Genomic DNA, 13,465 nt, shown 5'->3' on the forward strand with positions numbered 1-13,465 from the left:
GGAGACTTAACACCCCACTGTCAACATTAGACAGATCAACGAGACAGAAAGTCAACAAGGATACCCAGGAATTGAACTCAGCTCTGCACCAAGCAGATCTAATAGACATCTACAGAACTCTCCACCCCAAATCAACAGAATATACATTCTTCTTAGCACCACACTGCACCTATTCCAAAATTGACCACATAGTTGGAAGTAAAGCTCTCCTCAGCAAATGTAGAAGAACAGAAATTATAACAAACTGTCTCTCAGACCACAGTGCAATCAAACTAGAACTCAGGATTAAGAAACTCACTCAAAACCACTCAACTACATGGAAACTGAACAACCTGCTCCTGCATGACTACTGGGTACATAACGAAATGAAGTCAGAAATAAAGATGTTCTTTGAAACCAATGAGAACAAAAACACAGTTTATCAGAATCTCTGGGACACATTCAAAGCAGTGTGTAGAGGGAAATTTATAGCACTAAATGCCCACAAGAGAAAGCAGGAAAGATCTAAAATTCACGGCCTAACATCGCAATTAAAAGAACTAGGGAAGCGAGAGCATAGACATTCAAAAGCTAGCAGAAGGCAAGAAATAACTAAGATCAGAGCAGAAATGAAGGAGATAGAGACACAAAAAACCCTTCAAAAAATCAATGAATCCAGGAGCTGGTTTTTTGAAGAGATCAACAAAGTTGATAGACCGCTAGCAAGACTAATAAAGAAGAAAAGAGAGAAGAATCAAATAGACGCAATAAGAAATGATAAAGGGGATGTCAGCACCGATCCCACAGAAATGCAAACTACCATCAGAGAATACTACAAACACCTCTACGCAAATAAACTAGAAAATCTCGAAGAAATGGATAAATTCTTGGACACATACACTCTCCCAAGACTAAACCAGGAAGAAGTTGAATCTCTGAATAGACCAATAACAGGCTCTGAAATTGAGTCAATAATCAATAGCTTACCAACCAAAAAAAGTGCAGGACCAGACAGATTCACAGCCGATTTCTACCAGAGGTACAAGGAAGAGCTGGTACCATTCCTTCTGAAACTATTCCAATCAATAGAAAAAGAGGGAATCCTCCCTGACTCATTTTGTGAGGCCAGCATCATCCTGATACCAAAGCCTGGCAGAAACACCACAAAAAAAGAGAATTTTAGACCAATATCCCTGATGAACATCGATGCAAAAATCCTCAGTAAAATACTGGCAAACCGAATCCAGCAGCACATCAAAAAGCTAATCCACCATGATCAAGTGGGCTTCATCCCTAGGATGCAAAGCTGGTTCAACATATGCAAATCAGTAAATGTAATCCAGCATATAAACAGAACCAAAGACAAAAACCACGTGATTATCTCAATACAAGCAGAAGAGGCCTTTGACAAAATTCAACAGCCCTTCATGCTAAAAACTCTCAATAAATTAGGTATTGATGAAACACATCTCAAAATAATATAAGCTGTTTATGACAAACCCACAGCTAATATCATACTGAATTGGCAAAAACTGGAAGCATTCCCTTTGAAAACTGGCACAAGACAGGGATGCCCTCTCTCACCACTCCTATTCAACATACTGTTGGAAGTTCTGGCCAGGGCAATCAGGCAGGAGAAAGAAATAAAGGGTATTCAATTAGGAAAAGAGGAAGTCAAATTGTCCCTGTTTGCAGATGACATGATTGTATATCTAGAAAACCCCATCGTCTCAGCCCAAAATCTCCTTAAGCTGATCAGCAACTTCAGCAAAGTCTCAGGATACAAAATCAATGTGCAAAAATCAAAAGCATTCTTATACACCAATAACAGACAAACAGAGAGCCAAATCATGAGTGAACTCCCATTCACAATTGCTTCAAAGAGAATCAAATACCTAGGAATCCAACTTGCAAGGGGTGTGAAGGACCTCTTCAAGGAGAATTACAAGCCACTGGTCAACAAAATAAAAGAGGATACAAACAAATGGAAGAACATTCCATGCTCATGGGTAGGAAGAATCAATATCGTGAAAATGGCCATACTGCCCAAGGTAATTTGTAGATTCAATGCCATCCCCATCAAGCTACCAATGACTTTCTTCACAGAATTGGAAAAAAACTACTTTAAAATTCATATGGAACCAAAAAAAAGAGCCCACATTGCCAAGTCAATCCTAAGCCAAAAGAACAAAGCTGGAGTCATCATGCTACCTGACTTCAAACTCTACTACATGGCTACAGTAACCAAAACAGCATGGTACTGGTACCAAAACAGAGATATAGATGAATGGAACAGAACAGAGTCCTCTGAAATAATACCACACATCTACAACTATCTGATCTTTGACAAACCTGACAAAAACAAGAAGTGGGGAAAGGATTCCCTATTTAACAATCATGCTGGGAAAACTGGGTAGCCATATGTAGAAAGCTGAAACTGGATCCCTTCCTTACACCTTATACAAAAATTAACTCAATATGGACTAAAGACTTAAATATTAGACCTAAAACCATGAAAATCTTAGAAGAAAACCTAGGCTATACCATTCAGGACATAGGTATGGGCAAAGACTTCATGTCTAAAACACCAAAAGCAATGGCAACAAAAGCCAAAATTGACAAACGGATCTAATTAAACTAAATAGCTTCTGCACAACAAAAGATACTACCATCAGAGTGAACAGGCAACCTACAGAATGGGAGAAAATTTTTGCAATATGCTCATCTGACAAAGGGCTAATATCCAGAATCTACAATGAACTCAAACAAATTTACAAGAAAAAAAAGCAAACAACCCCATCAACAAGTGGGCAAAGGATAGGAACAGATACTTCTCAAAAGAAGACATTTATGCAGCCAACAGACACATGAAAAAATGCTCCTCATCACTGGCCATCAGAGAAATGCAAATCAAAACCACAATGAGATACCATCTCAGACCAGTTAGAATGGTGATCATTAAAAAGTCAGGAAACAACAGGTGCTGGAGAGGATGTGGAGAAATAGGAAGTTTTACACTGTTGGTGGGACTGTAAACTAGTTCAACCATTGTGGAAGACAGTGTGCCGATTCCTCAGGGATCTAGAACTAGAAATACCATTTGACCCAGCCATCCCATTACTGGGTATATACCCAAAGGAATATAAATCATGCTGCTATAAAGACACATGCACATGTATGTTTATTGTGGCAATATTCACAACAGCAAAAACTTGGAACCAACCCAAATGTCCATCAATGATAGACTGGATTAAGAAAATGTGGCACATATACTCCATGGAATACTATGCAGCCATAAAAAATAATGAGTTCATGTTCTTTGTAGGGACATGGATGAAGCTGGAAACCATCATTCTCAGCAAACTATCGCAAGGACAAAAAACCGAATGCTGCATGTTCTCACTCATAGGTGGGAATTGAACAATGAGAACACTTGGACACAGGAAGGGGAATATCACACACTGAGGCCTGTTGTGGGGTCGGGGGAGAGGGGAGGGACAGCATTAATAGATAAATCTAATGCTAAATGACGAGTTAATTGAAACCTGCACCTTGTGTACATGTACCCTAGAACTTAAAGTATAACAAAAAATATATATATAAAATCTATTCATTTTTCTGTTTTTCCAGTCGACAGAGCAAATACAATCTTTTTTTAAAAAAAGTCTTGAAATTCATACTCAGGATAAGAAAAAATTATATTCTCTGCACATTTTTCAAAAACTGACACTAAAAGAAATTTTATACCTATTGTTTTTATTCCAAAATGTGTAGTGCAGAAATGAAATATGTCAGGAGTATTACTGTTAATGCTAGGCAAATAAAATAAGAGCGGCAGTGATATTCATAACAGACATATAGAAGTGTTGTGAAAAATTTTACTGCCAGCTGAGATGAGCAAAACGTAAGCATAAGGTGTAACTCACTATACCTTATTGAGGAGATGAGAGATGTGGGTTTAAGGGATTCCAGCTCAGTTTAATTCAAAAGTTCAGGATCACTTTGCATTAAATTCAGGATCCTGCTATGAAAGGCAGTACTGGGGCTTCCTTAACTATCACTATTTTAACTTTATTTTTACCTTTTCCAAACTTTCGTTTTTCTCACTTTCTGTTGCTTTCTTGTTCTTCTAATTTCTATCAATATTCTTTGCATGTGCATCATTTTATTTGTATCTTATTCATTACTCATATAGAACTTTTTAAATCTCTCACTATCATTCTTTTTTGTTTTTGTTTTTGTTTTTTTTTGGTTGTTTTTTTTTTAGAGAGAGAGATTCTTCCTCTGTCTCCCAGGCTGGTTCACTGCAACCTCCTCCTCCTGGATTCAAGTGATTCTCCTGCCTCAGCCTCCTGAGTAGCTGGGATTATAGGCAGTCGCCACCACGCCCAACTAATTTTTGTATTTTTTAGTACAGACAGGGTTTCGCCATGTTGCCCAGGCTGGTTTCGAACTCCTGACCTCAGGTTATCCATCTGCCTTGGCCTCCCAAAGTGCTGGGATTACAGGTGTGAGCCACCACACCCGGCCTATCATTTTTATCAATTATATTTCCAATGTAAAGTTGGTAAATACATGATAATGGTGTGTATTTAACTTATGCTTGCCCTGCTCTGATCTTTTGGTTTGGTTAGGAACTAAATTGATCTTTAAAGATTATGACCTACAGACTTGTGAACTTTCATAAAACTGGGAATTAAGACAAATAGGTCTGTCTAATAATATAATTAAAATAAAAATACTCGAGAACTAGTATAAAAGTACTTCCACTTTTTTCTCATAATTCACTCATTATTTTCTCATCATATTTTTCATGCATTAAGAGAAACAATAAAGAATGATAGCCCAGAAATATGATATGTAACTAGAATATAATAAACAGAAACCTAAGAAAGCTAAATTTTAGGTAAACTTTCATTTTAAGTTTAATATATTTAGTAACCATAAAAAGCAAGTAACAGCAAATGTAATAATATATATATTTTTGCACATCTATCTGTATATACATACACACATATAATACACTAGATATAATGGCAATGTAAATATCTTCAACAAATATCATCTTTTCTGGTCAAATAATTTCAGAATTATTTATGAAGCCATTAATCACAACAATTTGTATGAAGCCATTAAACACAACAGTTATCTAAAATACTTATATTTTAGTTGGTTCTAATATTGATAAAGTTTTAACAGCTTTAAATAGAAGTTTTGTCAAAATGAACAATAATATTTTAAAGTGTTCCAAAATTAAGCACTAACAAATAGACTCAGGCAGGATACTGGACATCCACTGATAAAATAAGATGTAAGTGTTATACACTACCATATAATAAACTAGAATTGTACTCTACACTGCTTTCATGTGGAATCCCTGGGTTTATAATTCCATATCTGTATATTTGTTCAGAATTGTAATGTTTACTATAAACATTATGTGCCCTCGACAATGTCTTTGAAAAATGAATAAAAAAGGAAAGATTAACAGTAACACAGAATGAAACCAATCCAAGCAGCGACTACTGTTACTGCAGTAACAGAAACAGGTTCTGTGTTGCTTAGCATTGTGTCAGTTTTATAATCCATTGGGATGTGATTTATGAGAGTCTCACAGATGAGGCAAATATACAGATTATATTGCAGTATCATAATTAAGCAGTTTTTCAAAGAGCAAACACTTCATATGCATAACAATCTTACCTTATCCGCTCTTGCAGGTTTGTTGTTTTTTGTATTTATGATTATGCTTTCAAAAATACATGAAAATTTATTGTTGAAATTACAGTATTTGGCTATTCTTTCTAATACCTATCACAGCAATTATTGTATGTGACACCTGGAAGCAAAATGGCATTCTAACTATTCTATCTAATTGGAATATCATCCATTATTGATTTTGTATTCCATTTAGATGTAGCTATAGTTGACTTGAAATCTAGGAAATATAATGGAATTTATTACTATCAAAAGAGTACAACAACTTAGAAAAAAATCTTAGACAAGTAAAAGGAACAGAGTCTGCTGCCTCCCCAGTGATGATCGCTGTGATTGTGTTACAGCATGAACTGGATCATAAGAATTAATCCATGACAATGTTTGCTCCAAAAAACAGATGAAGACTCATCTACTTGTGATTCTCTTCCAATTTGGGTATTCAAACTAATACATGTTAAAATATCTAGAAAATATGATCATGAATTACTTGTGTAAGCTGACTACTATCTTTGCATAAATAACACAAAATATGTAATTGTTAGTGGTATATTTTTATGCTAAGTAACTTCAATATAATTCAAGCCCAAAGTGGATTGATTAGATAGACCTAAGTTAATAAAAATATGATAATTTGAAAGTAAATTTTACTGTGAAACTTACATTTTATACTCAGATTAAATGTTATCTTTAAAGTGGAAAATGTTCTAAAACTGATTTTCCTTAGTTAATCACTTAAGATTCTTTAGTTTTGCTTTTATTTTTGACCCACAAAATGATATTTAAGTGAGAAAGAAAACTACTCATTTAAAAAATTGTCTTCTGACTGTTACAACCATTGCAAAAGAAATAATATTTACAATTTCAAATATGTCTATACTTTTAAAATCTGTATTCATATTTATACATCTGGAAAAATAAGCTACCTTCACAGAAAACATTAATTATATGATATTTTTGGTATTTTCTACAGGATTGAGACTATATGAAGACTCTCCTACAGTTTTTGCCAACTCAGAGAATTCAAAGTGGTTCAGCCATCACACAGCACTTGGAGAAAATTTCCATTTCATCAAAAGGAAACTTCCACGATGAAATAAAAATTTTCAGTGGTGTTCATATTGAGAAATACTGCCACACTGATGTCAAATATGTTAATGTTTTCAAGTAGTCATAATGCAGTTATAATTAGCAAGAATGAATACATTCAGCTCTGGAGTCGGGCAAACCCAGAATGGCATTCAACCTCTGCCACACCCCTACTGTCATTTTGAGCAAATTTAACTCTGAGCTCAGCTTCATTTCATGTAAAATAGACACAGAATGGCTTTCAGTCACAATAATTGTTTGGAAAGATAAAGACAATAATGCCTATGAAGTACTTAGAATAATGTCTGATATAAAGTAAGTGGTCAATAGCTTTATGTGTATTGCAGTTGTCATAATCATCTTAATTGTAGTCATCATCATCTCCATTCTCATCATCACACTGCTGGGTAAGTCTCCAGCCGTTGGCTCACAACTTGCACTAATGCAATGAGATATTGCTAAAACTGTATAATGACATACTGAAAAACTCTACCAATACTCTCTAATTTACAGATTGCTTCAGTGAGTTGTGTACATGTAGTTATAAGAAATGGATAATGTAGCCACAATGGTCTGACAACATAAAGCCTCATTTTTATCATTCAGGTTGACTTCGAATGAATCCCAGGCTGTTGTCACTACTCTGGGTCCCTTTGTCTGCTTGTTTTCTCCTTTAGTGTGTGGTTGTTTTCCTCATGAGTGCAATGTGGCTGTAGCCCTTCCCAGCCTCAATCCGTGTCACAGATAGAAAGAATAGGGAAGACCAAAGGTACGGAGACACAAAGAGGAAAATCCTGTAAGCCAACCCAGTCTGTCTCTGTCATCAGCTTGGCTGAGAGCATCGCCAGGGATTTCTGCTTACAACTTAACAGACCAAGGTCATGTGACCAATCCAGCTATAATGAAGTCTTAGAAGCTGACAATAGAGCTTTCAGCCTCTGCGAAGGAATGCCTTTTGAGAGGTAATCTAATGTCTGTAGCCAGAGAAGAGAGCAAGAGAATAAGAGTAGTGCCATATAAAATAGAAATCTTTCAGTCCATGGGTCTTCTTAATATCTGTACAGAATTATTTCAGCTCCTAAAAGTATTTTTCTGCACTGAAAGTGAACCACCTACTTTGAATGGGCAGGTAGTAAGAACAGACTGAGGCAGGGATAGAGATTTTTGCCTTCAGAAGAAACTGTGAAACAACAAAATATTTAACATTAATCAGAGTTCTACATGCTGCAGCTTGAAAATGTAAGTAGTCAAGTAAGCTAGTTATCTGGAGACAGGGCTTTGCTATGGCCTAACTTTTGCTGAAATGGTTCATTTACCCCAGTGTAGAGATGAAACAAAGGCCTCTTTCCAACATCCCTAGTTAAACAGAACACCTAGAATTTTCTGAAGTTCTAGGAATTCTGGAGTCAGCCCTACCAAGCATACCATACTTTAGGGGGGAAAAAAGAGATAAAGATAATAGTATTTGAGACTGGTGATGGATCAGACATTTCTATGAACACAAATGAAATGGTCCGTGTGAAAATTCCCACAACTGGAATAGTAAGTAAAACTACATGCAGCTCCTAGATAGCATATTCAACCATTAGAGTGATGATATTGTAGGCTTGGTGAACAGGAAGCAGTTAAAAAGAATTACAAAAATACATCCTACTCCTCAGGGGAATCTGATCTCATTCCCCTCACAAGTTTGGGAGAGAGGATTTTGATTATTTAATTTCCATTACTAGTAGCTGTTTTAGGCTTAACACTTAAAAATTGATAATGAGGTATTAAAGGAAGGCAGGTAAGACTGGGGTAAAACAAGAGTAGGTGTGAGTGAATTTCTAGGAGAAGTTTGCTCAGGGTAAAGAAAGATCTACATGAATATATAATCTGTGATGTCTGTTTCCCCTGGACACATTTGTTTCTGGATATGATATATAATAAAGCTGCATACCTCTTGTTACCAAGAGGGAAACTAGGCTGACATAAAATCTTATCTACCAAATGTGGTTAAGAGAAAAGAAAGTAAATTTTTATGATGCCATTAAGCTCCAAATCTGGTCAATCATGAGAGTTCACTATCACTGAATTTCCCTTCATATAGGACACACTTCTTTACTATTTAAGCTACCTAAGGTTTTGTTTGTTTTTGTTATTTGCCTCCAAAGATACATAAACTAATACAACATGTTTGTGAAATATAAAGGAATATGATGAACAATAAAGACCAAACAGGTATTAAGTCCGAATTTAGGATTATTTTACAGGTTAAATTTTTAATAACCAAATTCCTTTTCTAAAATATTAATGGGGGAAGGTATAAACCACGGTTGTCTAGAACACTATTTATTTTATAGTTAATTTTTTTGAGATAATTATAGACTCACATGAAATCATAACATATAAAATGGAAATCCCATATGCCCTTAACCCAGCTTCTCCTAATGGTTAACATCCAGCAAAACTACAGTATTCTACTCACAACCGTGATATTCATATTGATACAATACATTATTATTAAGATTTCCTCAGTTTTACCCATACTCATTTGTGTTGTGTGTGTATAGATTTCAATTTTATCTCATGTGTAGGTTCATGTATCCACTACCACAGTCAAGATACAGAACAGTTTCATCACGACAAGACTCTCCTGTTGCCTTTTTAATATCCACCTGTCTCAGGCACCATCCCCTTCCCTCCACCACACCCTAATTGCTGGCAACTGTTAATTAATTTTGACTTTTCGAAACATCCTGTACATGAAATCAACCTGTATGTAACCTTTCGAGATTGTTTCTTTCTTTCAGATTTACCCAAGTTGTCGGATGTGTCATTGTGTTTTTGTTTGTTTTAATTGCTGTGTAGTTATTCTATAAGACGGATGTACCATCTATAAGATGGTTTGTTTACCACTTCTCCTCTACCTATTAAATGACATCTGGATTGTTTCCAGGGTAGACTGTTATGATTAAAGCTACAACATGTATTTTTGTTTAGGGTTTAGTATAATTTTTATTTCTATGAGACAAATGGCAATAGTACTCCTTTATTATTCTTTAAATGGCCACAAGATAAGAATGAAATCCCCCTTTTCATTCTTGATATTGATAATTTGTGTCTTCTCTATTTTTATTTTTGTCTGGACTCCTAGAGGTTTGTCATTTTATTGACTTTTTAAAAATAACAAGATATTTGTTTTATTTTCTTTATTGTTATTTTTAAAATTTCATTGATTCCTGCTGTAGTGTATACTTTTTTTCCTTCTGCATAGATTTGGTTTTTTGCATTTTTTTCTTTAGGATTTTAAGGGAGAGCATAAATTACTAATTTGAAACTTTTCCTCATTTCTATTGCAAGCATTTAATGCTATGAACCCAATACTGCCGTAAATACATTACACATATTTTAAAATGTGGTAGTTTTAATTTAATTAATATACATACACACATATAATTTGCTTTCATGCCTTTCTCTTAGACCCATGGGTTATTCACAAGCATATTATTTTGATTTCCTCATATTCAGATATTTTACTGTAGCCTTTCTGTTACTTCATGGTCAGAGAATATTATCTGTGTGATTCCAGTTTTTAAAAATTTTCTGAAGTTTCTTTTATGTCCCAGGCTGCAGTCTATACTGATGAATATTCCATGGATACTTGTAAAAACAAAACCTTCATTCTTCTGTTGAGAGGAATGCTCTACATAGGTCAATTAGATCCTGTTGGTTGATTGTGTTGTTCATATATTCTAAATATTTGGAGATTTTTCTGTCTAGTAGTTTTATCGGTTGCTGAGAGGAGACTGTTGAAGTTTCAAACTATAATTGTGAATTTTACTATTTCTCCTTTCAGGTCTATCAGTGTTTGTTTCATATATTGGGGTTTTGTTGTTACATATGTACATATCTCAATAGTTATGTCTTCCTGATGGGTTCATCCTTGAATCTTTATATAATGTTCCCCTTTTTCTCCAGTAATTTTTTCTTTTACTATCTTTAATGTTCCCCTTTTTCTCCAGTAATTTTTTCTTTTACTATCTTCTACTTAATTAAATAAAGATGTAACAACTCCTGCGTTTTTAACTAATATTTGCATTCACATTTTAAGTTTAAATCTTTCAACCTGTATTTCATTGAATTTGAATTTGATGTGTTTCTTATAAATGGCACATAGTTGGGTTAGGTTTTTTAATTTACTTTTTTTTTTTTTTTACATGGATTCTGGCTCTGTCGCCCAGGCTGGAGTGCAGTGGCACAATCTTGGCTCACTGCAACCTCCACCTCCTGGGTTCACGCCATTCTCCTGCCTCAGCCTCCCAAGTAGCTGGGACTACAGGAGCCCACCACCATGCCCGGCTAATTTTTGTATTTTTAGTAGAGATGAAGTTTCACCACGTTGACTAGGTTGATCTCGAATTCCTGACCTCTGGTGATCTTCCTGCTTCGGCCTCCCAAAGTACTGGGATTACAGGCATGAGCCACCGCGCCTGGCCCAGCCCCTGTCTTTTGATTGGTACATTTAGAGCTCTGATATTTAAGGTAATTATTGTGATGTTAGAGCTCTGCCACTTTAGTTACTCTTTTGTTTTCTCTGGTTATGCTTTGTTATTTGTATTTTCTTCCTGTGGGTATTATTTTGAGTTTCATATAGATTTACTTATCATGTTTTTGAATGTGTCTTTTTGTAATTTTTAAAATAAAAATCTGAAAGTTCCAAACCACCTTTCTGAGATCATGCTTACTAATATAGGAAAATATAATTCAGCAACCTCAAGAAATCAAGAATCCAATTTTCAAAATGTTACTCACTCTATCTTGAGGTCATAGGTTGTTCCTGAGCCTAACCCTCACTATTCAAAGATAATGTACACAGGCGACTGTGGGCACATATAGTTTCACAACTCCTGCAAATTCTTCTCTAGACTACTCACTAAACTTAGTAAAAGGGCAAGATATTACCCTTTTAGATATATAATGATAATAATTTGTCATTTTTCTTCCATTGGTCAATTTTAATTCGCATTAATGAAACAATTTGATGTACCTGTTGCTTTTGTCAATAGGGCATAATATTTATTAAAAATCAAGAGAGCTTCTGTAGCTACCTATATATGTAAAGATTGCTTATTTTTTCACACTACATTAATCTTATGACCGATATTAGATTGATGCCCACCTCATACCCTATGTGAAAATACATAATTGTCCCCAATATTAATTCTTCCCTTCTTCCTCAGCACATAGTAGAATTTCCAAATGCTTGCTGAGCAAAAAATAAAGCCTACATTTATAGGATCCGTTGAATCTAGTTCTGACAATGTGACTAAATTCTGGCCAATGGGATGCAAACAGAAGCAGCATACGTACCTTTCAGAAAGGTATTCTTAAAGAAAACACCATATTCTTCTACTGCACTTCTGTCTTTCCAGCTGGCTAGGTTGCTGGTTGGAGTCAGAGTTGGTGCAGCCATTTTGGATAAAGTCTAATTCACTTGATGAAAAGTGTAGACAGAAACATAAAAGGGTTCCTGGATCTGAGAACTGAGGTTCTGAAATTATGCTGCTTATATATATCTATGCTGCTTATGTAAGAGAGAAATAAATTATATTATTTCAACTTAAATTTTTTGTGCATTTTATATCACTAGTAGCTGAACATACTAATAATACAGTTTTCAATGCTAATTCCATCGTAAATGCCATTTTCACACTGGAACTTATTCAGATAAATCATCCACAGTAATTATTACTGCAGGAACAACTTAATCTTTTTTTCATTTGTTTGTTTTTTGAGACGGAGTCTCGCTGTGTCACCCAGGCTGGAGTGCAGTGGCACAATCTCTCAATCTCGGCTTACGGCAAGCTCTGCCTCCTGGCTTCAAGCGCTTTTCCTGCCTCAGCTTCCTGAGTAGCTCGGACTACAGGCACCCGCCACCACGCCTGGCTAATTTTGTTTTTTTATTTTTAGTAGAGACGGGGTTTCACCGTGTTAGGCAGGATGGTCTCGAACTCCTAACCTCATGATCCACCCACCTCGGCCTCCCAAAGTGCTGGGATTACAGGCATGAGCCACCAAGCTCGGCCAATTTAATCTTTGAAAACTAATATCATCATGTTACTTTCTTGTTTAACACACTTGACTAGCTTGCAAAATTCTATTACTGTTGAAGCCAAATCCTTCATATGACCAGCTTCCTCATCTCTACAAGTTTAGTACATTTTTTTCTTCCTCTTATGTTTCAAACAGGACAGCCTTATTTTTTATGAATTATGTTATATTACATTCTTACACATACCTTTTGGTCATAATTTTGTTCCTCCCAAATTTCAAAATCTTGTTTTAATATATATCTTATTAAGTTTTTATCCTTCGTTCTCAGAGAAAGTATTTCTTCCTTTGAGAAATCTCCTAGACTCCTTGATTTATGTCAGATCCTTTCACTTGACACCTTCATTAAAATATGTGTCTTTACCTCTGTACTATAAAATTTTTCAGTTCATGTTTGTAGCCCCTGTTAGACTATTAATTCCATGAGTGCATTAAGTTACATATTTGTTTTTGATTTTTCTGTAATGCTGGCATCTGGCAGTAAAGCACAGCACTTAGCACATAGCAAATGCTCAATAAAGGCTTTTAAATAAGTGGATTTTTAAAAATTATCAACATTTCTCTTTGGAAATGGTAACTTTAGCACTTG

The 13,465-nt window shown here is 35.2% G+C and overlaps 1 protein-coding gene across 1 annotated transcript in view; it reads left to right on the top strand.

The window, feature by feature from the left end:
• The window catches only part of LOC129033009 (uncharacterized), a 138,145-nt gene extending 126,658 nt beyond the window's left edge, over positions 1 to 11,487 (top strand). Inside the window, exon 5 of the mRNA XM_054480900.2 lies at positions 6,668 to 11,487. Within this exon, the coding sequence (XP_054336875.1) occupies positions 6,668 to 6,673 (6 nt within the window). The 3' untranslated portion in view covers positions 6,674 to 11,487. The remainder of the gene's footprint in view (positions 1 to 6,667) is intronic.
• The last annotated feature ends 1,978 nt before the right edge of the window (positions 11,488 to 13,465 follow it).

This window comes from Pongo pygmaeus, chromosome 2, assembly GCF_028885625.2.
Source record: "Pongo pygmaeus isolate AG05252 chromosome 2, NHGRI_mPonPyg2-v2.0_pri, whole genome shotgun sequence".
Lineage (NCBI taxonomy): Eukaryota > Metazoa > Chordata > Mammalia > Primates > Hominidae > Pongo > Pongo pygmaeus.